General features: G+C 38.5%; 2 protein-coding genes across 2 annotated transcripts; both read left to right on the top strand.

Moving 5' to 3' along the window:
- The first annotated feature begins 568 nt into the window (after positions 1-568).
- Positions 569-2,698, top strand: LOC148100504 (myelin-associated glycoprotein-like). The gene is made up of 5 exons (XM_087848125.1): positions 569-608; positions 722-762; positions 1,662-2,022; positions 2,118-2,411; positions 2,595-2,698. The coding sequence occupies exons 1-5, from the start codon at positions 584-586 to the stop codon at positions 2,696-2,698; spliced, it is 825 nt and encodes a 274-aa protein (XP_087704251.1). The 5' UTR covers positions 569-583.
- Positions 2,699-14,628: 11,930 nt separating this feature from the next.
- On the top strand, positions 14,629-25,250 carry LOC102791116 (myelin-associated glycoprotein-like). Its single transcript, XM_087847914.1, has 9 exons — positions 14,629-14,646; positions 15,695-15,764; positions 17,299-17,671; positions 18,359-18,630; positions 19,789-20,055; positions 20,162-20,249; positions 20,594-20,683; positions 20,822-20,891; positions 25,074-25,250. Exons 1-9 carry the CDS (start codon positions 14,629-14,631, stop codon positions 25,248-25,250), a joined length of 1,425 nt encoding a protein of 474 aa, XP_087704040.1.
- The last annotated feature ends 711 nt before the right edge of the window (positions 25,251-25,961 follow it).

The raw sequence follows: 25,961 nt of genomic DNA on the forward strand, positions 1-25,961 counted from the left end.
TACAGAATATCGACTTTGTTACAATTATAAAACTCTGTTTTTGTCTTACTTATTGTAATTCCATTTTTGTTTGTATATTTCAATAAGCCACTATTTATTTCCCATTTTCCCGGTAACATGAAATGTATGGTGGCCCAGCACTTTTGCACAGTATTGTAGCCTATGTAATTTGCCAAGAAATTCACTGGCTCTGGCATGAGCTTCTCTCTATTTTTTTAAGTCAGTGTAATGAAGCCTGAGATATTGATTGGGGACTTTAGGAACCCCTGATACTTTTCTTGCAGTATGATGGCAAAGACATTAAAGGTAGATATACAGGGAACCTGACAAGTGAGAGATTTGCTGCTTTCAGAGACAAATAGTGCTGGCAAAATATAAATGGCAATATAATATTCCATATGAGAATATTAATTATGCCTGTTTATTATAAATATATTTTAAAGTTGTCCAACTTCTAAAACTGTGTTGTAATTTCCATGTATTGAAGTGATTTTGATGCATTTTTTTATTTGTATGTTTTTTCATGGAAAAATCCTGCAGTGTTTTGCGAGACCCTCAAGAAACATGGAATATAAAACAGTTTATGATAACTTGTATGCTTTTTACAGGTAACATAATGAGTCACCTCTTGGTTAACAATTGCTTTACAAATAATGTATACCTTTATAAGAAATTGCAGAGAAGTCATTATTACGGTGCCATTCCCTTAATTCTCTTTCAGCCATCTGTAACTCCGTGTCCAGTGCTGAATGGAAGACCAATGTTGTAAAAAGCATTGACGCTCTGGTTACATCCTATGTTGTGGTACCACAACACTCATTCTCCCATACTGGAGGAAACCTGCCCACGTCCAGATTCAGAGGAATCTGGCATGAAAAAGATGGCACAAAAAAGGACCGAACAAAGCTGGTGGGACTTCTGGGCCAGAACAACTGCACCTTAGAAATAACCGATGTTGAAGATCATGACAATGGCCCTTTCTGTTGAACTAGTGCGAACAGAAAACAATGACCCCACCAAGGACAAGTTCTCCTTTGTTGAAGACTGCAAATTTTCAAATCTACACAAGACTGATATTCTCTTCTTCCATTCAGAAAGTATATCAAAAAATAAAATAAAAATTTAACATTGGAGTCTAGATGATGAAGGGTACGCCCTCTAGTGTTGCTTGAAGGTTTTGTTCCGTGGCTGTATTTTTGGTATTGTCTGTCTCACCCATTTGTATAAATGACACATAAATATAAGCATGTATGATACTTTTACTGAAATAATGCCATTATATTTTTTAAGATATACTTAGCACTTTATTGACATTACACAGAGGGAAAATCACTTTTTACTATGATGGCTCGTATTTGTCAGATATAAATTTGTATGAATAATTCTAAATAAATGTCTATTGGCATCAATGCTGTTTGAATAAAGTCCACTTCGACAGCTGTGGTTTGCTTTGGTTATCATAGTAAAATGTAGTGTTTTGATTTCTTTAGTGTCAATCAAACATCCCAACATCAGAGAAGAATGGCCAAGCAGAAAATTATGAAGGAATTCTTTCTGCTTTTTGCAGGTAACATCACTGGTCAGCTATTCATTTCCAGTCTCTTTACGCTTAATGTGTATAATTAAATAATTTCCTTGTTATTTTCAAAATAACAAGGAAGGCCACTGTTGTAAAAAGCATTGATGCTCTGGTTGGATCCTGTGTTGTGGTACCATGTTCATTCTCCCATACTGGAGGAAACCTTCCCACGTCCAGACTCAGAGGAATCTGGCATGAAAAAAATGACAAAAAAAGAAACATCTATCAAGAGGATTATACACTGATTAAGGACAGCTATAAGGGCCGAACAAGGCTGGTGGGAGAGCTGGGTCAGAACAACTGCACCTTAGAAATAACTGGAGTTAAAGATCATGACAACGGCCCTTTCTGTTTCCGGGTTGAACTAGTGCGAACAGAAAACAATGACCCCACCAAGGACATGTTCTCCTTTGTTGAAGACTGCGTTGAGTTGAACATGATCAGTATGTCACCAACTTTCCATGACTTCAAACATCTATACCAGTTTTCTGTTAAATCACTTTGCCTCTTACTTTATGTCTGACTTTTTCATTTTCAGCTGAGCCTCCAAAGCCTACATTGATCCAACCAAAGACAGCCACTCAAGGAGAGCCCTACACTGTCACCTTTTCAGTCATCCACACCTGCCCCACTCATGTTCCTAAACTCACATGGAATCTGGATAGTACAAAGGTCATTGTGCATCATAAAGATATTAAACAAGGAAACTGGGAGACACAGTCCATCCTGACTTTTATTCCTGAGGAGAAGGATGACAACAGAGAGATAACCTGCACTGCTGAATTTAATGGAGGGCTGAAATCACCTGAAACTTTCACACTCAATGTAAAACGTGAGATCCTTTCAGTAGTTTACTTCCAATATATTTTTTAGCCCTTAACTTTGCATGATTAAGAAAATGTTAATATCACTATTAAAAGTATGTTTAGATGAATGTTGTCTGTATTCTAAAGAAGCAATAGCAAAAAAAAAAAAAAAAAAAACCCAAACAAATACCAGCTCTGTCTATTTCCAGGTATTGCGAACTATAATCACATCATCATTCCTGCTGTAGTGGGGATTGGTACAGCTCTGCTCTTTGGCATCTTCTGCATTTTCATGGCAAAAAAATACAAGTGAGTCATTTTATAGAGAATCAAGCTTTCTGTTAACAAGGAGGAGACATTTTTCCTCTCATCAGTTCTACAGTACGCTCTTTAATATATATATATATATATAAGGAACGTAAGTAGAAAAATATTTTGGATCAGATGCAGTTGGTTTCTGAGTCTGTCATCAGATATGATAACAATATAATGATTGTTTTCATTTATCACAGCATGTGGAACAGGCTTTCCAGGTTATCTCGCAGGTGAGAAAAAAATGTTTCTTTTCTTTTGTTTTTACAGTTTGGAGTATTAAATGCGCAAATGCAAAATACTTGGAATTGTACATCTACATACATCTTCAAGATTACATTTCTAATTAAATTACTCTAAGTCCTTCTGATTAAAGGCTTTTAAGTTTTTGGCTCTCCACTGACTTCACCGCTAACTTTCCGTGCACAAATGCCTCAATGGTCTCACAGTCATTTCAAGCAACAGGGCAGATTTTTGTTGGTTGTTTTGATATTAAATTTAAAATTTAATATTTTCAAAAAGTCTTAGAAACTGATGTAGAGTTAGAGACACATTATGCATTTTGTTTTTCTTTTTAGTTGTTTTTCACTTTTTGAAAGTTCCTTGTGTTTCATGTTTGTTTTCCCACACATCTTTTAAGGCTCCGACTGGATCAAAGGACAGAAACAAAATAGCCCTGTTCCCTTCTGTTTCTGTAATTTGTTCTTTGCTTAAAATTGCACATATATACTTCAAACATGTATTTTCTTACTTTTCAGGCAATGACATGAAATCAAGAAGGGGACCAAAGTCAAATGGTTACATTCTTCTTCCCATTTGCATATCAGCTTCAGTAAAAATAAATGAATAATAAGAAAAATGTTTTAAAAAAAACACAAATATAATATAAAAAGCTATAAGAAAAAAGGAAGACAGGAACAGCTTTTTCTTCAACAATTAGCTTCTACCCTTTTGTCATTAACTAGTGTGATGCTTTCTCTTTGTTTTCATGCTTGAAAGGATGTGCTATCATTTTTGGTTTATGCCAGAAATGTTAAGTAATGTAAGCCCACCACTTCCTGTTTTCTAAACAGATGTATCAGTACTGTAAGACTCTTTTTGAACAATAAATCTTCATTTGTCCAGAGACTGAATTTATTGCTTAAACGATAAAGACCTTCAGTACAATTTACATATAATTTACAATTACATAATATTCAACAGTGAGTAAAGTACCTTTTTCATTCAGATCAAATACAATATGAATACAGTGTGTGTTGCATGTTACTGTTAAATTGAGGAAGACCTTAAATAACAAGAAACCTGGTCTTCTCATAGGCATATGTGTAACTCTTATTTTTTATTTTCTTTTTGCCTGTCCCATTTGGTTCTTTAGCCATCAGAATTGTTGTCTGAAGATCAACAAGGATACCCAAGGGATTTACTTTGCCAAATGGATCATCACGGCCTTGCCGTATTAGTCCATTTGATCGACCTTTGTTGTTATTATTTATTTTATTTTATTTTCAGTTGTTACAGACAGGACAGACATGACTGGGGGATAGGAAAGGGAGAAAGAAAGATGAAGGAAAAGAAAAACAGAAGGGAAGTGGGACAGTGAGAAACTTAAAAAGAGAAAGAAAAAACAATCTCCTAGATCACCTGTTGAGAGAAAAAGAAGAGAAAACAAGCAAAAAAAAAAACCCAAAGCAACATACTAAACACAACACTATTGCATTAATCTAGCTAAGTGTAAACAGCAGTAAATACTAAATATTGAATGTTGTTGTGCAGCACGCAGGACCGACAGCGCACAACGTGCTTTGAAGTAGCAGCCAAGAAAGGTGTAGTTTATGTCTATGAACAGTGAACACCTGTGTGCACACCTGTGTGGATCAGCGCGCTTGTATTCAAAAGGTTTCCCAATGTAACGGCCTGCTAGAGGGTGTAGAGGGCCATAGCCCCATCCCCCAGGGTATGAAGCAGGCATGGAGGAGATCAAGGTTCCAGACATCCAGAGGCCCCAGAGTGCGAGAGCCCGAGGAGGACCACCGGAGGGGCATCCGTGCCACCCTCCTGGGAAGAGCTGAGGAGAACCCCAGACGAGTGGTCACCCAGTAGCCACAGAGCAGAAGCCAGAGGGGGCTGCACTGGCGTGCCAGAGTGAACCGAGCCGCAGGCCCAGAGGCCTGAGGGGCCCCTACACCCTGGAAGAGGACCTCTTGGTGGCTACTCCCGCCAAGTAGCCACCGGGAGTGAGCTGGTACATACCTGAGCGCCCAGCCCTGGACACCAAGAACCACCAACGCACCGACCCCCGAGGGCATCAGTCACCGGCAGGGAGTGTGGTGAGGGGAGATAGGCCTCCATACTTTGGAGGGCCTGGGAGTTCCCAGAGAGGTGGAATAAGACCCGACCTGACATAGACACAGACAAACAGGCACACACAGACACAAACATGCATTCCCACCATCATGCACACATATACTCAGCACTCACCCAACGTAACTCTTAACTATGATTTAAAGAAAGTTTCCATTTATTTTAAGATTTCATCTTCACATGTCACAAAGTTTCATTTATCATTGGTTAATGCATTAAAGATATTTAAAACACAATATGCTAATAACCAAGTTTGAATGACTTGTTTGTTATGTATCTCTCTTATATTTTGTGATTTGTAAATGGCAATTGGATTGGCTCTTCTATAGAAGAGAGGGAAGGGTTACTGAAAACAAGCCCTGTGATGCCACTACAGCACAAGACAGAGACAATTGTTTGTCTCGCTATAAGTCTGTGTGTGTCAACTTGTGCAGAGGAAGTGAGATTACTATAAAAATCTTATGTATTTAGAGATTATCTGTAGTCTTAACAGAGTCGTGAGTAATGGAAAACTATACTTGAAACTCAAAGACTCTTATTCACACTCTAACTGCAATTAAGAACCCATAATTCTTGGACATTTTTGATTCTGTGACTTTATTAAATCCTCTAGGTAGAGGGTGACTTAATTTCCTGATTTATTCTGTAATCTTTGGTCTGTCTGTACTTCCGTCCATTCATTTGCTCCCATTGTCCTTTCTAATTTTAATTCATTGTTTATACTCGGCTGCTGCCTTTGACTCAGTATTTTGAATTTGTTATGTACTTATCATAAATAGTCTTTAAATTCAGAAATTATTTATGTTCTTGTTCCTGAGTATATTATGGTTAAGTACCCCTGAGTTTGTTAGTTATAGCTCTTGATTTCTTTTTATATGTTAGTTCTTCTTTTTGTCTCCAGTCTGTCGTCTCCATGTCCTGTCGTCAGTAGAATTATACTGTGTAGCATCTGATTGATGTGTGAGGAATACTTATGCAATACGATAACAAACATCTCATTTAAAAAATTAAACTACAAATAGCAGGACACTGAATTGACTGAATAGTTGGATGAACGTAAAAAATGTTTATTTGAATTTTAGATTCACATATCCAGCTCTTTTTCTTCTTAGTGTAACTCACTGATGCATTACCACAGATCATCTTTAAGAGTTGTAACCTCCCTGTATAATGTTATAAAATAGGGGCAGCCAAACAAAATCTTGCACAGGGCCTCAAAAAAGTTAGAAACGGCCCTGTCCCATTTTCAGTGAAGGATTTTTTTTCATCCGCTATCTTATCCTGATCATGTTTTTGAATGTTAGTAAGACAGCTGTGCTTCTTTCTAGGATTCCAGTGAAGTGGGTGGTTCCAGCTGGAAGGATTGAAAATCCTCCTGAAATAGTCAGCGATGATGTCAAAGAGATTTGCAGAGACAAACAACTGAGTAGAAGCAGGTAAAACAGTACTGTAATGACAATAGAATAGATCAGAGTATGAACTGTGGGATGGTAGCTTTGTGTTTAAGTTTTGAGCTTATGTTGAGAGTGACACCTCGATCATGAGTAGCAGTCTTTCGTGATGAAACGAGAGTTAAGCCAAAAAGCGACACTTTTAGTCTACATGTTAACCATGCGCGACCACAGGCAGGGCTGGACTGGTAATCTGGTAAACTAGGCATTTTCCCGGTGGAGAGGTGCACTTAGGGGCTGATGGAATCTGGAACAGCACTGGCAGCAGCCCGTTCCTTCATTTTCTTCACTGACACAAATCAAATTTCTCACACAGCTTGTAGATAAAAAGTTTCGTTTGGAATGTTAGGCCCGCTTCTTTTCTCTCTATATCTCCTACCCCTTGGGTCTATTTTCAGGAAACATGGGATTTCTTTCCACTGCTATGCCGATGACTCCCAGATTTATTTCCCACTTAAAAAGATAAATGGCTTCTCAGTAGACCCGCTGCTCAGATGCCTTGATGAAATAAGGGCCTGGATGGCTTTGAACTTTTTACATTTTAATGAACAGAAAACAGAAGTGATGGTTTTTGGTGGCGCTTCTGAGGCCACTATTATAGATCTTGGTTCGCTGGCACAGTATGTTAAACCAGTCATCACTAATCTGGGAGTTAAAATAGAGGCAAATCTTAAACTTGAAAGCCAGGTCAGAGCTGTTGTAAGATCTAGCTTTTTTCATTTGAGGGAATTAGCCAAAATAAAGCCTATCTTATCGAAACACCATTTTGAGACAGTAATCCATGCCTTTGTTACTTCTAGGTTGGATTATTGTAACGCACTTCATTTTGGGGTTAGTGATGCGTCCATTAGGCACAAGGTTGTGCAAAATGCTGCAGCACGTCTTTTAACTGGAACAAAAAAGTCTGAGCACATTACCCCAATTTTAATTTCACTCCACTGGCTACCTGTACATTTTAGGATTGTTTTTAAAATTCTCTTATTTGCTCTTAAATCTCTTAATGGCCTGCCCCCCCCCCCCCCACCCACCCACCTCTCGGAGCTACTACAACCATATACACCTGCCCGTTCCCTTAGGTCCGCCAATCAGCAGCTCCTTAAGGTACCGAAAACTAAGTATAAATTTAAAGGTGATTGTGCTTTTGCTGTAGTTGCTCCAAAGTTGTGGAATGATCTACCCTTGCATGTTAGGCAGGCCTCTTCTCTTTCTGAATTTAAAAGTCTTCTTAAAACATATTTATTCGCTGAAGCCTTTGGCATTGATTAGAGGGGTTGACTCAATTTGTTTTAACATGTTTCAATTTTAGTTTTTTAATTATTTATTTTATCTTATCTTATCTCATTTTAATTTTCTTTACTTATGCTATTAGCATGTACAGCACTTTGTGAACTCTGGTTTTATGTTAAAGTGCTTTATAAATAAAGGTGGTATGGTATGGTATGGTATGTTGAGACAACGGCAGTCTCTGCGATTCTTTTGGTCCTGGTAGAGATCACGCTGAGATGTTTCCATGTTTTACACAATCCTTTTATTACCCATTATTCTTACAGATGCATTTGGAGAACAGCACACTGCATTCCTATGCAGTCCTATGCTAAAGGCTGATCTCAAGAACTCCACACAACAGTTACAGTTATAACCTCTGGTCTCCTCCCCCCTACAGTAAACACCCCCACAATGGAAATACACTAGTACAGTGGCCAAGGGTGCTGACACCCTGACCCCCATCTCCTTTTAAGGTAGTGCCCGTTTGCCCTTTGTCTGCTCCTCACCCTCAGTAACTCTTTCTACTGTCCTGGGGGTGGGGGTTGATTGTCCTCCTGCCCTGTACCTCAGTTCTTTGTTCCCATCCCAGGCCTTTTTTTCTATTTTGTATTCTTACACTCATTATCAGCGCTGGCTGAAGACATCGTGAACGCTTCCTGGCCATCCATTGTGGATGTTACTGAAACTTTTGGGAAGACAGTATTGGAGAAACATGAACATTTTATTTGTAGGCCCTACTGTATAATCTGCAGATTCTGACAGAAATCTATCCTTTGAAGCACCGCTCCTCTCTAAAACAGCAATAAGGATAATTATTAGGCCATATAATAACAAAATAACTTTACAACTTAAAGCTAAATTAGGAAACGTAAAGTCCGAAACAAGTCTTTATATTAAGGGCCATCAGTCGAACAATACTGTTTGGTCTGGGTCTAAGCAGAGCGCGTTGTGTGTGACGTCTTCTTTTGCGCATGTGGGCCGCTTTGAGGGTTCACACAAAAGCGCGTTTGCTGTCACAAGCAGACAAAAAAATCGGATTTGATCAAAAAATCAGAATTAAGCATTGAGACCAGCAGTGTGAACGTAGCCTTTGTTTCCCTGAAGGTAAGGACTGCTCCGTGGGATTTGATAAACTGGAAATTTAAAGCTTGCATGTAAGTCCTCATGTTTTTAAATCAGATATCGGGCCTGTAATTTTTTTTTTTTTTTTTAACTAGCACTTTGGTCAACCTGTGTTGTTTTTAAATGTGCTTATCAATAAATTGATTAATTGACATTATGTTTTTTATATTGTAAAATTTGCTGCAAAATACTGAATATACTCTACAGGTAATGCAGGATAAACAGGTAGGACTGCCACGATTAGTCGACTAGTCACGATTACATCGACTATCAAAATCATCGACGACTAATTTAAAAGTTGTTTGAAGCTTTGTAAGATCCTGAAAGACGCAGGAATAAGTAGTAGGATTTAGGAGTGTAATAATGGACTGAAACAGTCCGTACAAGGATGCCAGCTGCTGTTAAACGCCGAAGAAGAAAAAGCATCTCCAGTATCATAGCTGTGTCCAAATCCAGGGGCCGCCTTCTTTGGAGGCCGCATTTATAGGCCGATTATGTGACAGCACCATGAAAAAGGGTGTCCAAATTCGAAAGCTCCTCCAAATGCAGCCGACAAATGCGTCTTCCTTTTCCCCAGATTTGAAGGATGGGTCAGGTGTGTCCTTCATAGCCCAGCCTATCCCAGAATCCATAGTGCAGCCCAGCAAATTCCAGTTTCCAACAATGGCAGTAGTTACTTTGTTTTAATATTACTCTTTCTGGGTCACAAAATAAACTTTTAAGGTATTTCCAGGCCTATTTCCATTCAAATATCTGCTTGATTTATCAAGACATCACATATTTGCAAAAGTGCTCTGACGTTTTCGGAGACGAGGGTCACTACACTGTAAAAAATCAAACTTGCAATTGCTGAGCTTACAGTCATTTCTTTCACAATTCAACAATAAAAGCTGAGTTGCCCCATAAACTCAACTATATTAAGGGTTTCAACTAATCCTTTAACGTTTTGGAGCAAAAGTTGGTCTCAGATTAAATTTATTGCTGGCAAAATGAATGAATTCAAGTTTTACATGAGTTGAAGCTGTTGGTGCCTTTCTGTGCCTGAGCACTAGTGATGGGACGTTCTGTATCGAGGCTTCGAAGCTTGTGTCGAGTAATTGAGGGGGCGTTTCCGCGAAGCGCGTATCGAGGCTTGCTTCATTTATGGGAGGAGCTGAAAATGATGACGTCCGAAGCCTCGCTGCCCGGGTGTACCACGTGACTGGTTCGGGAAGTGGTTCGAACTTTGCCGCGAGATATGACAGCGATATAAACCCCTCAGACTTCATTCAAAATGTGGGTGTTTGATGGAGAGTTGCGGTTAGTGAGAGTTTGGAGGTTTAGGAGAGTGAGGAGAGAAAGTCAGGAGAGAATGGAGCCAGCTAAGAAGAGGAGGATGTCCTCCCCTGTGTGGGAACATTTTGATTTTATTCCTCCCAACAAGGTATGTAAATTTCTACAGAAGATGTATTTCCATAATACTGATGGTGCCATAAAACTTATGTTAAGCGGCTTTACTTTTGTACAAGGTGAAGTGTTTGCTATGTGCCAGGGAGCTGGGATATAACGACAACACCTCATCCATGCTTAGGCACTACAGAGCTTTGCATGAGAATAAGGGGAACACCGATTATGGAGCAAGACCAGGTGAGCCATCAAATGCCATGATAATATAGCATGCAGTAATGTTACTAAATGATATAACAATATTATACAGCTGTAATAAATTACGTGTGTGATATTTATATTTGTGCTTTGTCTTTGTTGTCTTTCCTCAGGAGAACAATCTCAAATAGATGAAGACCTGGTTAGCATGGTGATTGAGGACTCCCAGCCATTTAGCATTGTGGAGGACAAAGGATTTAAAAGATTTGTTAAATCATTAAATCCTAGCTATGTTCTCCCCACTAAAAAGGTCATAAAAGCAGTGAAAATTTAGTTTTTACAGAATAAAATGTGAACAAGCAGGACAAAGCCTCAGTCTGTAGCTGTCCATACCTCAACGTTACAAAAGCACAACCACTGTCCACACCCCAACCACACCTCACCTCACAGTAAATGATCATTTCCATTTTAAGCATTTCCAAATGATCATTTTCCATACTGCCAGTATAAATATACACAGTATACTGCATCACTACAATATACATGTTATACACACTCCTTTTGTTGTTGACATTTACAGGCTGTGTGCAAAAGGCCACACTCTTCAAATTCATGCCAACTAATATTTTTACGTCCAGTAGGTGTCCTACTAGAGCAAATGAAGCTTCAAGAAGCTTTGCGCTGGGGTGAACCAATTGGATGAAAAGCTTCAGTGCTTCATGAAGCTTCATCTGCCCATCACTACTGAGCACGCATGCGCATCTCATATTTTTGGATACTACGGGGTCTACTTTGCACTTTTGCAAGGACTGAAAGCCACTTGGCCGTCTGCCTTAATGCGAACACGAGGCTTTTTACACCAAAAAAGCTGGAAATAAGATTTTAACATCTTATTTCTTAAGGCTGTATTTTAAAATGGGATGAGTAACAGACTTTTTTTAATTTTTTTGAAAGGGACTTTATTTGTGGCTGAATGTTGTCGGTATGTTAAAAATGGCTCATCTCAAAACATTGTCAGTGGTGCAGTTGTGTTTGAACACAATAAAGTTATTTGAAAATCAACATTGTGTAAACATTCATTAATACAACAGGGAGCACCTTATGAAAACTATAAAGGATACTTTTTCTAGACTTTAGGAAATTGATTGGCAAAAAAAAAAAAGTTGTGTAAACTTTAGGAATTACATTGTTAAAACAATAAAAAATATATTTTGTAAACTTTAGGAAATATGTTGCCAAAATTAAAACTAATACCTTGTGTAAACTTTAGAAAATACACAATAAAAAACAATAAAATATGAGTTAAGAAAAAGCACAGTTATTAATCTTGTAAACACAAAAACATTAGTTGAAGCAACTTTTCTCCTAAACTTGAAATTAGTTTAAATGAGTTTTTAAGTTTTTTTGCTACGCATCTCTGGATCTACACCTGGACCTAATTTTAATCTGTCTTCCTCGTTTCAGTGACTCTGGGAGCCCCGCTTTGCAATCCTCCCTTGCCCCGCAGTATCACTAGACACCCTCATCCAAGGATGCCCTGCCAGGGTTGATCAGATCACGGAGTGTGTCAGTGGTTTATGTTAAATGGTTATTTCTCTTCTTCTTTCTTCTGTTTAGTTTTCTACAGTTTATTTTCTCCTATCTATTCACTGCAACTGAGAAATAATACTGATAGAGAGAAGTGAGACCAAAGGGATGAGATAGGAGAGAGCAGAGAGGAGAGCCAGAAGGGGGGCACCCAATCTGGCTTCCCACACCTCCCCGCCGGATCCGGCTGTACACTTTACCTCCCCACTGCCTCCCAGAAAAGGGAAGAAGAGCGGAATATTTTCTTTTCTCTCAGGGTTAGCTGACTGCCTTAGCTGCCCAAGTGATGTCAGCCCTTTTTAGCCATAGCCAGTGACTGGTCCTCTCACCAGTGTTAGCTAATTCTCTTATAGCCTGCCATTGCGCCTGTCCTCAGATCCCAATCTCTCTAAGCAGTTTTGCTGTTGTACTGGCAATGAAGCCCCTGCACCCCACTTCCACTGGTCGCACCATAATCTTCCAGCCTCTGTGTAGTAGCGGCCGGTAATAAACCAGTCCTCATGAAGAACAGTGCTCTTTAATGAATTCAGCACAGACTAACATCAAAGAGGTAGCAGTGACACACATCAGTTATCAGCTAGCCATCTAACTATATTCTAACTCTAAACCTTTACCGACTCCGCTTTACTCTTATTTTGCGACACCACCCTCTAGTGGTGCAATATGATATAAACATTACAGAACACAACACTGTCCTCTGCCTCAGCTGCCAAGTTGGCATGCCGCAGCTTCTTACACTCAAATGCTTCCTCAGTTCCTTCCATGGTACCATCAGCTCAATGATGTATGCAAGTTTTGGGGAAAGCAGCACATCGCATGCCGCTCGGATGATGAAACTTACTCTATTATACTCCATTTCCCAGATTTCACTCCATGAGAGTTTCCTCTTTTCAACAGTCTCCCAATTCATCCAGCGGCCCTGCTTGGCCAGCGCTACGGCTCTGGCATGTCTGGCTGTTTCCTCCTGTCGACGCACCTCCTCCACCACCATTTTTCTATGTTTGGTTACAGATGCCTGAAGTCCAAGTTGTGACAAATGCTGGTTGAAGAATGCCCTCCTGTAGCAGTGTGTGACCATGCTGGAGAAGGTGCCAGGCTTTTGTGGCAGTGTATAATTCTTTTACTTGCTACTGAGGGCCCTGTTTGTTCAATCAATAAATCATGACATTGCCAGTATGTCTTGTTTCTTCAGACATAAAGCCAATAAACAACGCCAAATGAGATTCAATAATCCATAAATACCGTTGCACATATAAATATTAATATGCTATACATGTTGTCATACTCTGTCACTTCAGTTATTTTAAGTTTTATTTATATAGTGCCATATATGTATTTGCTAACCTTCCTGTAGTATTTTCTTTATCCTGTAGTCTACTTTGATTTCTTCAACCCTCAAAAATGTCCAAAGAGATATTAGGAAGAAGATACTCAGTTGTGATGAGTGACGTTTTATGTGAGGTATGTGAAGAATCTCTCCTCAAGAGTGTTTTTCCTACCAACTTGTAAAGAGGAAATGACAACAATTAACAGTCAACCTGGGCATGTTAGTTGTATTAAGAGTGTGAAGACTTAAGTGTGAAGTCATACAAGACAACTTGTTATGTGACTCTCTCTATAGGCACCAACTAATAAAGAAAATCATGGTTTGACAGCTCTGCACCAACAATAGCCACATATAATATAAGGTTCAGTCATTCTTCTTAGAGATAAAAAAAAAAATACTAAGTGTATTTAAAAATTTTTTTCCATTATTAAATTAATGGCTCATGCCTTGTTTAAAGAATACTGTGCATTTGCATCACTTTGCATGCAAGTATTCAGGAATTTTCCAGTTTGCACAGTTTTCAATGGGTACCCCAATCAAAGCTATCATTGACTTTTTAAAAAAAAATTAAAAAAAATGATAACCACAGTAAAATATAAATAACTATGACAGCAAAATTACCTAGACAGTGGCCTGGTGGTAGAGGAGGACATCTGCTAATTGGGAGGTTGGTGGTTTGATTTTTCTGGTCGGCAAATATCCTTGGGCAAGGGAAGGATGTGTGTGTATTCATGTTAGACAGAAAGCACTTATAAAGAAAAAATGCTTGTGTGAATGAGACAAGTTGTGTAGTGTGCTTTGAGTGCTCACAGCAGAAAAGCGTTGTGTAGAAACCAGTCTATTTACCATTTTCATTGACCATTATTTACAGTCACAAGTGGTGATTAGAAAAGTACAGCTGAGCACAAGAGTGTAGGAGACAGGAGGAACCTTTGATAACTTCAAAGGTATTTGAAGCACAAGGCTATTTGTGCTTAAATTTGCATGTATTCTTAAAGAGCTTTCTTTATTTAATTTAACTGATCCATTTTCTTCCACCCATGTAATCCACTATCTCTGGCAGCTGGAGCATATCCCAACTATCAAAGGGCAAAAGGGAGGGTACACCCTGAAAAGGTTAAAAGTCTGTTGCAGGGATGACAACCAGAGGAAGACAACCATTCATGCTAACATTCACACCCATGGTCAGTTTTAGAGTCACCAATTAAACTAACTCATGAAGGTTTTTGGTTTATGGGGGACAGCCAGAAGGTAATTCAGTTCAATTTTATTTTATTTATATAGCTCCAAATCACAACAACAGTTGCCTCAAGGCGCTTTATAATATGATGAGTCACTGGTATCAAAGCTGGAGCCCATCCCAGCTACCACAGGGAGAGAGGCACCCCTGGACAGGTCACAGGGCTAATATAGAGAGACAGACAACCATTCACACTCATATTCACACCTGTGGTCTTTAGAATTACCAGTTAACGTGACCCCAGTAAGTGCATGTCTTTGGACTGTGGGATGAAGCCGTAGAACCCATACACACACGGAGAGAACATACCACACAGAAAGGCTGTCAAGCGTTGTGTGGAGGCGAGGAAGAAGGAACCCAAACGCAGGACTCGCAGGTAGGTGAAGGCTGGTGAAGGTTTATTATAAGGAGTGGATGAACAGAGGGTGAACGGACACTGACTGGCTGGATCACTGAATGGCTGACTGAACTGAGAGAACACACGGGAAGGACAACATCACACGAACATCAACATCAATGACACGACAAAGAACTGGAGAAACCGAGGAACTTAAATACACAGGTTGAATGATGACAATGATTGGAAACAGGTGAGTACAGAGCTGAACATAATCTGACTAATGACACGAGAGACAAGCTGACACGGGGAAAAAAACAGGAAGTGAAAACATTGATGTGGCAAAACTGAAAACACTGGGTCACCGACCCAGGAACCCTGACAAAGGCCCTGCTATAAGGAAACAGTGCCTTCTACTGCATCAACAGTTTTTTGTTTGTTCATTTGTTTGTTTTATCTTGTTTCAGACCTCCTATCTGTTCTTCTGTTAATCTCATAATACCCCTTTGATAAAACAATGATATGGGTGAAAATGAATGCATTTTGATACATGTTGCCATGAAGATTGATAAGACAGACTTCCCCATTGTACCACATATGAAACAATATTGAAACTTTCTTCCTGTTAAAGTTCATACTAAAGCTGATTGGAAACTAAACAAGTCACTTCTTACCACAAAGAAATAATAGCACCCTAACATATATGTGTCACTTTCTTTTAGATGTGGCAGAGAGAAGAAGAGATGAATCCTTCAGAGTGGATTTTGTTTTTCATATGCAGTTGCTTCAAAGGTATGATGCTGTTTGTACAATGTATATATTTAGGGATAAGCTGTACAACACAAAAACTCTAAAATATAAAAGTCTACTTTAAAAAAAAAAAATCTTACAATGTGTTTTTTTTTCAAGCAGTTTTTGTGAGGAATTTGTATTTTGTTTTATGCATTTACACTTTCCTTGTCTGCTTGGTTTACCTGTTTCTGTACACTCTAAAACTAAAACTGACATTTACTTAAAATTTGAGGCAACACTTTTACACTTAAAAATACTGAGTAGATTGGAAACCAGTCAAATCTGTTCAATATACTTGATCAATTGAATAACTAAAGCTTAAACATATTAAGTTGAAATGAATAATTGTAGTTGTTACACAAACATGAAAAAATTGAGTAAATAACACTGACATGCTTGGTCAATGTAACTGAAATATAGATGGTCAGTTAATCTAAAATTTTGTTCCATTTACTTAATATTGTAAACTGAATGTAATCAAAATTGTACTTAATATTAAATATGGTAAATGGCCTGTATTTGTCAAGCGCTTTACATTCAGTCATCCTGAATGCGTTTGTATCATTCAGTCATTCCCAGAGCAGCTGATGGCAAGCTGCGTTGTAGCCACAGCTGCTCTGGGGCGCACTGACAGAGGCGAGGCTGCCAGACACTGGCGCCACCGGGCCCTCTGACCACCACCAGTAGGTAGTTGGCAACCAGTAGTCGACCGAGACTGTCGGCACTCGAACCGGCAACCTTTTGATTACAAGACGAACTGCCAACTCTTGAGCCACGATCACCTCCCAACATTCAAATATGAATGTTATTGTATTTCACTGGTAGTCTAAGTCTAAAAAACCAAACAAACTAATATGTAGTTGTGTTTCATAATACATGTATGAAAAATGACCACATGTTAAACATTTTTCCAAACGAAAATTAAATTTTCATAAACATGGCAATAACTCGAAATAAACAAGCACTAAAAAGACAAGAGCCTTTTCCCTTTTAGCTCAAGCCTTACATACTTGAATGATCAATGGCAAACCAGGAGAGCAAACACAAAACCTCAGAGTATTTAAAAAACAAAATGAACAAAACAATGAAATAGGCTCATGATACTCAATTACTCTACGTTATTGTGTTTTACTTACACTTTTCAGTTGTAGTTGCTGACAATAAATAATATTGATTTGAATAATTAATGATTTTAGTACAAGATACTGATGAGTATAGATACCTCTTTCTCAAAGATTTTGATTCAATTTTAAACACAAATATTAAGTACATGCAAAGAAGATATTCTGTGAACCACATACTGATTTTTTTGTCTGAGATAAATGTAAACAAATACCTTAATTTAACACAAACACATGCGTTAACATTTTAGACATTTATTTCAACTTATCAAACTCAAATAATTGCTAAAAGAATATGCATAGATTTTATCAGGCTCATCTAACTTATATTTATAGTGATATTTACTAAGCCTCTGAATTACTGTATAGAGTGTACTTCATTTCATCATTGTTTGTTGTGTAATTTGTTACAGTTACTCAAACAAGAGCCTCATCTTGGACCGCTGATGTGCCATCCTCAGTTAAAGGTCTCCGTGGCTCATGTGTGGTCATCCCATGCTCTTATGACTACCCAGCTGGAGAACACCAAAAAGTCAATATATTCACAGGGATTTCGAAGACCACTGAGAGAGACCAAGTCATCTATCATGCAACTGAATCTAAAATTCTGGAGCAATATGGGAGACGAACAAACCTAGTGGGAAACATCAGAGAGAAGAACTGTTCTCTGATGATTCAAAACCTTCAAGAACCTGATGGGGGATCTTTTTATTTCAGGATAGAACTTGAAGGATACGCTAAGTTTTCCTATTTAACTAAAAAAGTTGTTATTTCAGTGACTGGTAAGTAAAAAGTTAGTAATTACTGTGCACATTTCAATAACACTAATAATAATAATGCATTTGTGCAAAACTACAAATCAACCTTCAACAGCACTTTAATATCAATATCATGCAGCAGTGTTGGTTTCTATGGCTTACTTCACAAGTGTATAACTACATAAGTGTAAAACTATAACCTTGAAAGACAGGTTTTCAGTTCATACAGACACGGCAAAAAAAAAGGCAAAAAAAAAAAAAAATACAGACATGTTTATTTATGTATTTTTTCACCCTAATGCTCCAAAAGCAGGAAAGCACGTGTAGACATGAAACGACAAAATTGTACCAAATGAAGCTCCCATTGTTTTCATTTTATATATATATATATATATATTTTTTTTTACCAAATCTGAATAATTTTTTTGTGGATAAGACTCAAACAAAATAAGAAATCTTTTTCTTCCTATTCTTTCACCCCATATTTATTTATTAGTAATACATCTATGATGGGTGTTGGAAAGATCAGCAGGATGATTTAAAAAATAAGGAAATTATATACATATAGTTAACATAATAAAGAATGTCCAGAATTCAAAGCTTTATAAAATATAACATCAGTTTCACAGTACATTAAGTGGTCCCCATTTTGCATTAAAGTGATTATAATGTTCCTGATTTACCTTGTTAACACAGATCAACCAAACCCCATCAGTTTATCTATGAAAGAGGAGATAAAGGAGGGTGAAAATGTGTCTGCTTCCTGCTCTGTGTCTCACTCCTGCCCCACATATCCACCTGATTTCCACTGGAGTCACTCTGGAGCCCAACATGATCAAATACAGAAGCTTCATAAAGGCCAGTGGAATTCAACATCTACTCTGATCTTTCACTCAAACCGCACTGATCACAACAAACCTTTACAATGCACCGTTACATACCATGGTGGGAAGCAGCAGGAAACATCGAAGATCATTAAAATAAAATGTAAGTATTTAATTATAAATACATGCTGATAATTTTAAAAAAATCCTTCAAACACTGTAATTTATTATTCTGGCATTTATAGACTACTATGTCCTGGATGATTGAGAACCTACGTAGACATGGTGTCATAATCTATTTAGAAAGACTAAATTAAAGCATTCTCATAAGGGATAGAAAGTACAAGCACAAAAAGAAGAAGAAATGTAAAACCAAATCTGTGTCTAATGTGACAGAGTAGGTCTGTGCAGATTGTCAGTGATCCAGGTAATGGTAATCTAAGGAGGTTGGAAAGCAAACCACTGGACGACCCTCTTGAAGGACAACTAGGGATTACATACCTGAGACTCTCCACCATTTGGTCTTAGAACAGAAGAAGCTTCTCAGATGAAAGGTGAAACATCTTCAAGAAACTTAAAGAAGTCCAGTCACTTTCGCTCCTTACACAAATTATTAAAAAAATGGCACAGATCCAGGCCTGATCTTAAGTTCTGGACTAGATCTGCACAACGGACCTGGGTCGGTGTCTTTTAGCAGAACTTCCCAATACCGGTACAGATGTGTTTTACTGATGTGCACAAGATACATACCAGATGATGAGTCTGTATTTGGTGATCTGGCCCGAATTTGGGTTAAATCCAGACTGTTACATGGTACACTCAGTTTTGCACCAAACTGAAATGGAGTTTCCCAAGAATTTTATTTATTATTTTTTGCAGGTTCTGCAAGACTAGTTTTACTCACTGTCAGAGAATTCATATTCGTCCTCAATATGACTACTGTTAGCATTAAGCATTAAGTGGCAACTCCCTGAAGTTTTGCTTTAGTGTCACCATCATGTCAGAATGTTAAAAGGACATAAACTTTTACCTCACTAGGTAAAAGAACACAAAATGCTACACAGTAACATGAAGAGCTAAATGTTTCTATGCAGATGCTCCAGTCAATATGAAGGCTGAGTACCAGTCAGATGTGAATCAGGGAGAGACTGTACACCTGAAGTGCTCCAGTGATGCTAATCCTGTCAGCAGCTACAAGTGGAACAATGGATCTGGTGCTCTGCTGTATAAGGGACAAACTAACACAATGTCAAAAGAGATTTTAGAGATTATTTTAAATCAAACATATATAATAAATACATGGCTATCTTTAATATGGCTGTCCTTCCAGATGCCCCTGACATTAAGACTTCTTCTAAGTGCTCCTCATACGATGGTATAGCAACGTGTGAGTGCATCGTAGAGTCTGAGCCTCCCAGCATGGCCCTCTTTGTTCTTGGTAACAGAGTGCTGCAAAGCACCAAAGTAGAAAAAAATGGCTCTGTTACTACTGAGATTCTGCAGGCAGACTTTGGGTCCTTCAAGTTTGTGCACTGCCTGGCAAACAACATTCTGGGAAATGCTAATCTCATGCTCTCATTATCTGACGGTAAGAAAATCTTTAAGTCCAAGGAATACTGCATAGATTATTATCATTCTATTACATTATTTACATGACAAAAAACAGTCAGTATCCTTTCTTTCTTTTGGGACAGACAACATGCAAAATATTCTTATCGCCTCTGGAGCAGGTGTGATTTTGCTGATTATTTTGATAGCCACAGGAGTAGGAGTTAAAAAATGGTGAGTTGTTGAACAAAATATCCGGTGTAATTAGAATAATCCATTAATTGTCCCACAAGGGGAAATTTGGTATTAAGGGTAAGTACACAAACCTGCACATTATATGATATTCTAAGAAAAACAAATGAACACCATTTATAAAGATGTATATTTAAGTCATGCAATCTAGGAAATACCAAACCATATTTGATGCATATGAGTCAAATCACATCACAATGACAACTATAAAAGAAGAGGCTTTTTTTAAGGCCTTGGCAGCTAATGTTTAACTTCAGAGGCTGTGAAAAGTATCAGCTGTTCTCGTAACATTGTAAATTAAATAAAAAACATTTTTCTGCCTGCAGTGGAAAATCAGGAATAACACAAACATCTGACATGAGCACCATGAGGTCAGATGGACCTGTGGAGCTCCGTAGTTCTGCCCCAACAAAAAGGTTTTAATTTTTCACCTCACTTCACAGACAAATAAGACCATTCATAATTATTATGATTAAATGTGATGTGTGCTTTTATTTCATTTCTGTATAGAAAAACAAAAATAAAACTTGTTTACTTTTACATCTGTTTTGCAGGAACGGGGACTATGAGAATGTCCACTGCAATGACCTTCACAACAGTGATAGTGTATATGGCAACACAGGGGTTGGTAAAGTTTTCTTCATTCATTCTGTGTATGCTTGAAAGAAGGGAGTGAATTCAACTTTTTCTTTTTTTTAAGCAGAGTGATTCAGTTGAGCAAGTATATGCCAATGTGTAGCCTGTGGAAGATCAGCTGTCATGTGTCTCAGATAAGAGTCAAGGAAAATGAAAAGATCCTAGTCCTATTTTTATCTTGTTGAACTTAAGTATTATATTCCAGTTTTTCTATTTTCTGTAATTCAAATTTCTTTTAAAACATAGTATATGGGAAAGGCCAATTTGTGCTTTGCCTTGATGTTATATGCTTTGAAAATTTACCATTTCAATATTTGTTGACCAGTAAGTATGTTTAAGTGTTTGATCCTTACTGATTTTGTTATTAATTAGCCAGTAACAACAGAAGATGTGCCTTTTGTCTTTATGAGAATGAAAGAACATTTAACTCTTAATGTTTTAACCTGAGTAAATATATATGGAAATATCATCTTTAATGTATAATAGAAATATTGTGAGTTCTTTGTGTGTGCTACATGAATATGTGGTATCAGCATTAACATTCACCTTCACATTATGGGTATCCACATATCCAAATTTAATATGGGATTTCACAGCATTTTTTATCTCCATCCATCCATCAATCCATTTTCAACCACCCTAGGGGGAAGAGACACAATGGGACATTTTGACCTCTGGATTTTGTGGAATGAAGGATTTAAGTTGTTCAAAGGAATGTGAATTAACATGTCGGTATGAATGCTCTATTCTTTGTGCGTGTATGTTTTAGGTTGGTTTAGTTATAAGCCTGGGTGTGTAACGGTGTAGAGTGAGGAATTTATTGACAGTGGGGGTCTGCCTGTTGTAAAAGGAGGAGGGGGAGCTGCCTCAGCAAGATAAACAGGAAGCAACAGTTACTAGCTTGCCCCAGATCCTGTTTTAGGTTGCATGATCTCCCTCTGTGCAGAGGTTTTAAATAAAAGCATCGCAAGTGTTTGTGACTTGAAAGTGTTTCTTTTCACCTGAGTAACAATGGACTGGAGAGTATGAATGAGGATCTCGACAATTTCCAGACCATACTCGGCACAGATGTATGGCGTTCCATGTACACTTATACAGTCTACATTCAAGTTACATTCAGCAATCATCAGGCCTCCAGTCACCAGATCTCAGTAAAGAGTCCTTGGGATGTGCTTGAAGGGCAAATTTAGATGAGAAGCTATGACACAAGACTCAATTTTCTATTTGTTGCAAGAAAATCTCTGACAGTATACTACTGTGCTACTGTGCTTCCTCTTTCATGAATATTTGAACAAAATGTTTTAAGTAATGCTGGACAGTATTCAGAAAAGTGACCGATCTAGAGCTGTGACTGAAAAAAGTAAAAATTGTTTTGATGAGTTGTCAGATGCAAGTGAGAAATGCAACACAATGACAAACATCTGTAGCAGCAGAATTGTAGTTATTTCTATGAGAATATCTTATGTGGGTGAGGAAATATGTTAGTGATTTGAGAACTGCATTAAGACTAGTGCGAATGACTTTTCTGGTGTGAGAATTGAGCCAAAGCGATTGAGTAAAACTGTAATGCCTTCTGTGTGGAAGAGAGGGCTCAAACTGAATTCAGCTTGGTTTAAACAGAACAGATAAACAGGAAGATATTCAGTTGTAATGAGTGAAGGGGTAACAGCAAATAGTCCATGGGGTGCTAGTACAGCTTTGTGAAGCTTTGTGGAGGGGACAGGAAGAGACTGAACAGGCTGATCAGAAGGGCCAGCTCTGTTCTAGGATGCCCTCTGGACCCAGTGGAGGTGGTGAGTGACAGGAGAATGGTGGCTAAGCTGTCATCCCTGTTGGACAACATCTCCCACCATGCAGGAGACTCTGACAGCACTGAGCAGCTCCTTCAGTGGCAAGCTGCGGCACCCATGATGTGGGACGGAGAGATTTCGGAGGTCTTTCCTCCCTACTGCTGTCAGACTCCACAACAAAAACTTCAACTGATCAAACACACACATCCACACAAGTGCAATAGCAATAACACTAAGTGGAATACTCTTTTCTGGCATTGTTGTATTATACTTAATTGTATATAGCATTTGTATTCTATTTTATTCAGTTGTATATAGTATTTTATTTTATTCTATTCTATTGTGTACAGTTGTGTACAGTATCTTATTGGTATCTTATTCCAGTGTTTGTTTGTCTGTTTTGTTTTTTTTTTCTAATTTTTCTATGTAACTTTGCACTGTTCACTGCTGTAACAAAACAAATTTCCTACGAGTGGGACTAATAAAGGTTATCTTATCTCATCTTTGTCCAATCTCTCTTCAGAAGGCAGCTGTCTCTCTGAACTTATAAAGAGGAAATAAGACCAGTTCTATTTAGAATTGATCTATTTAAAATATACTGGGTCAGGTTTTTTTGACTGTGAAAAGAAGTGTGAAAAGAAATCATGCAACACAACATGTCATTTGACTGCATGTTGGCAAGTAAGTAAAAGAAATCCTGTGCTGACTGCTGTGCACAAGCAGTAGTCACATACAGCATGAGGTCCAGTCTTTCTTGTTATAGATTAAAATGAAGATTTAAAATGTGTACTCTCCTCACTATTTTCATTGTATTGCTTTCATTGGGTAGTTTAATATTAGTTTATTGAAAGCTAAAGACTGGTGAGTCTTTTTTGAGTTTTCTCTGGTCAGTTGACAAAACAAACAAATTCAATATATACTGTGACTGTAATGAGAGTCCTAAAACACTCAAAATGGTGAACATTTTTTGGTTATGATAGACTACCAGGCCATTTTCCTATGCAAATTAGGACAAAGCTTTGGCTATTGATAACTAAAAACATGTCACCATTTTTCGTGATTAACACTTTGCATTACAGGCTGAGGTGGTGATTAGAAAAGTACAGCTACTATATGTATTTGCCCAAGTGAACTGACTCAAAAGTACCAAAGTGTTATGTCTGTAATTTCTATTCCCTGGTGGTGAGGGATGGTCCACACAGTTAGACTCAGCCCTGCCCATCATCTTTTATGTCGGCCAGCCTTGTGGGATTTTGAACAGCTGTAGCCGCTTCTTGTTCTTTGATAAGCCAGGTCCGAGCCAGTTCCAATCAGCCAGAACTCTGTTATCATGGTTCCAAATTGGTAGATGTCCTTCAATGTCCTCCATCGAGAGTGTCGCCAGACACACGACGCAAACAACCATCGAGTTTGTCAGTTTCGTTAAGGGACCAGTTAATCAAATCCATAATTCTTCTTTAGGTTTTTAGAGAACAAGTCTGGGAGACTCTCTTAGGGTTAGAGAATAAGCACAACTATACAAGACATGAGAAGACATGAGAAACCAAGCAGGAAAGATAAGGGAGAGGGAGAGGGAGAAAGTGCGACTGCCTCCGTCAAGAGCCAAGAGAATAAAAATCAACTTAGAATACAGATAACTGAAGAAACTTTGTAATGCGAGAAACAACATAATTGTAATCTTAATATAATTACTGAATTTAGTACAGTAATGCGTTACATTACTGTGTTACTGTAAAATGGGATGCAATTACAGTAACTCATTAGTTGGGAATCTGATACACCCAACACTAGAGGTCATCTGCCTTAAAGGGTGTGAATTGAAGTAATTTCGGCCAGGACATGTGGGGGGTATGATTCCCTACACTGCATTTATCTCCTTCAGGGAACAGAAGTTTTAGACATAACACTTTGTTTTTGCGTGCAGGAGATTAAACTCACTCACAGCTTCCCTTTTAATGAACTACATTTCCAATTGAGAAACAAATACATGTGAAACACTTAACCTTGCCTTTGTTTGGAAGGGAGATCCACAAATTCACTAAATTCACAGTGAACCATTCAATCAGCAAAAGAGATCAACAAGAAGATATTGGATTGTGATGAGTGAAGAGGTAACGGCATTATGCTGGTCCCTGTCTACCATCCCCCCACTATGATGCTCCAAACCCACAGAAAATCATCACTGTGTGGCCCAGTGACGGAGACTCTTTACTGCAAAGCCACATATGCATGTAGGATTCAGGGTCATCTTTCTTCCCGGGATCCACCCAGTATGTGGAGGGGTATCAAATGCATCACCAACTACAAAACCAGGGATACACAGTGACCTAGGGATCAATCTCTGCATGAGGATCTCAACCGGTTCTATGCTTGCTTTGAGGACCCTAACACGCCCCCAACCAGCATCAGACTCTCCCCACCACCAGATGAAGAAACCCTCAGCGTGACCGCAGCTGAAGTGAAGAGGACCCTCAAGAGGATTAATCCCTGCAAAGCTGCTGGCCCAGATAACATCCCCGGGCGGGTTTTAAGGAACTACGCCGATCAGCTCGGCTAGGGTGGTGAAGGCTGTTGAGAGTTGTCAGCCTCCCAACCGTCACAGACATTTACACCTCCAGATGCAGGAAGAGGGCCACCTGTATCATGGACCCCATTCACCCAGCACACTCACTTTTTGTCCCACTCCCCTCAGGCAGGGGGCTGAGAAGCATTAAATGTAAAACTACCAGACTGAGAAACAGCTTCACTCCAGAAGCTGTGAGACTTCTCAATGCATAATGGACAAGAACTGTTATTGTAGCACCTAATCACTACTGGAACTTACTGACACCATCACTTTATGAATGCTGGTAATCATGCCCTTTTGCTGCTAAAGTATTTATATGTAATGTAAATGTATTTATTTATCTACTTTTTAAAATTCTGTTTCTTTTTGCTCCGGGACTGTGTGTATGTAATTTCGTTCCACCTCATGTAAACATGTGATGCGAATAACAATAAAGCTCCTTGAACCTTGAACCTTGAACCAAACAGGCCCTGTGGTGCTAGAACAAGTATGTGGAGTGTTGGTCATAGTATCTCTCATCAAGGGTGGTTTTCTCTTCGAGCACATGAAGAGGAAATGAGACTAATTTACAAATTTGAAATAGATGATGCCTGTTTTTTTTGTGTGTGAAAAAGAAGCAGAAGTTAAAAGATTCTATTTTTGGCACTTAAACACTTAAGAACATTGTCACGGGGATTTGGTTGTTTTCTTTGGTTAGCTGAC

The sequence above is a fragment of the Neolamprologus brichardi genome, chromosome 11, assembly GCF_056152115.1.
Source record: "Neolamprologus brichardi isolate AB-2024 chromosome 11, ASM5615211v1, whole genome shotgun sequence".
Taxonomy (NCBI): Eukaryota; Metazoa; Chordata; class Actinopteri; order Cichliformes; family Cichlidae; genus Neolamprologus; species Neolamprologus brichardi.

Coding starts and splice junctions, on each gene's coding strand:
- LOC148100504 (XM_087848125.1), top strand. CDS start 584: ATGATAACTTGTATGCTTTTTACAG. Junction 609..721: donor AACTTGTATGCTTTTTACAG/GTAACATAATGA, acceptor ATTCTCTTTCAG/CCATCTGTAACTCCGTGTCC. Junction 2,412..2,594: donor TTTCACACTCAATGTAAAAC/GTGAGATCCTTT, acceptor GTCTATTTCCAG/GTATTGCGAACTATAATCAC.
- LOC102791116 (XM_087847914.1), top strand. Junction 15,765..17,298: donor CATATGCAGTTGCTTCAAAG/GTATGATGCTGT, acceptor AATTTGTTACAG/TTACTCAAACAAGAGCCTCA. Junction 20,684..20,821: donor AGTTCTGCCCCAACAAAAAG/GTTTTAATTTTT, acceptor TCTGTTTTGCAG/GAACGGGGACTATGAGAATG.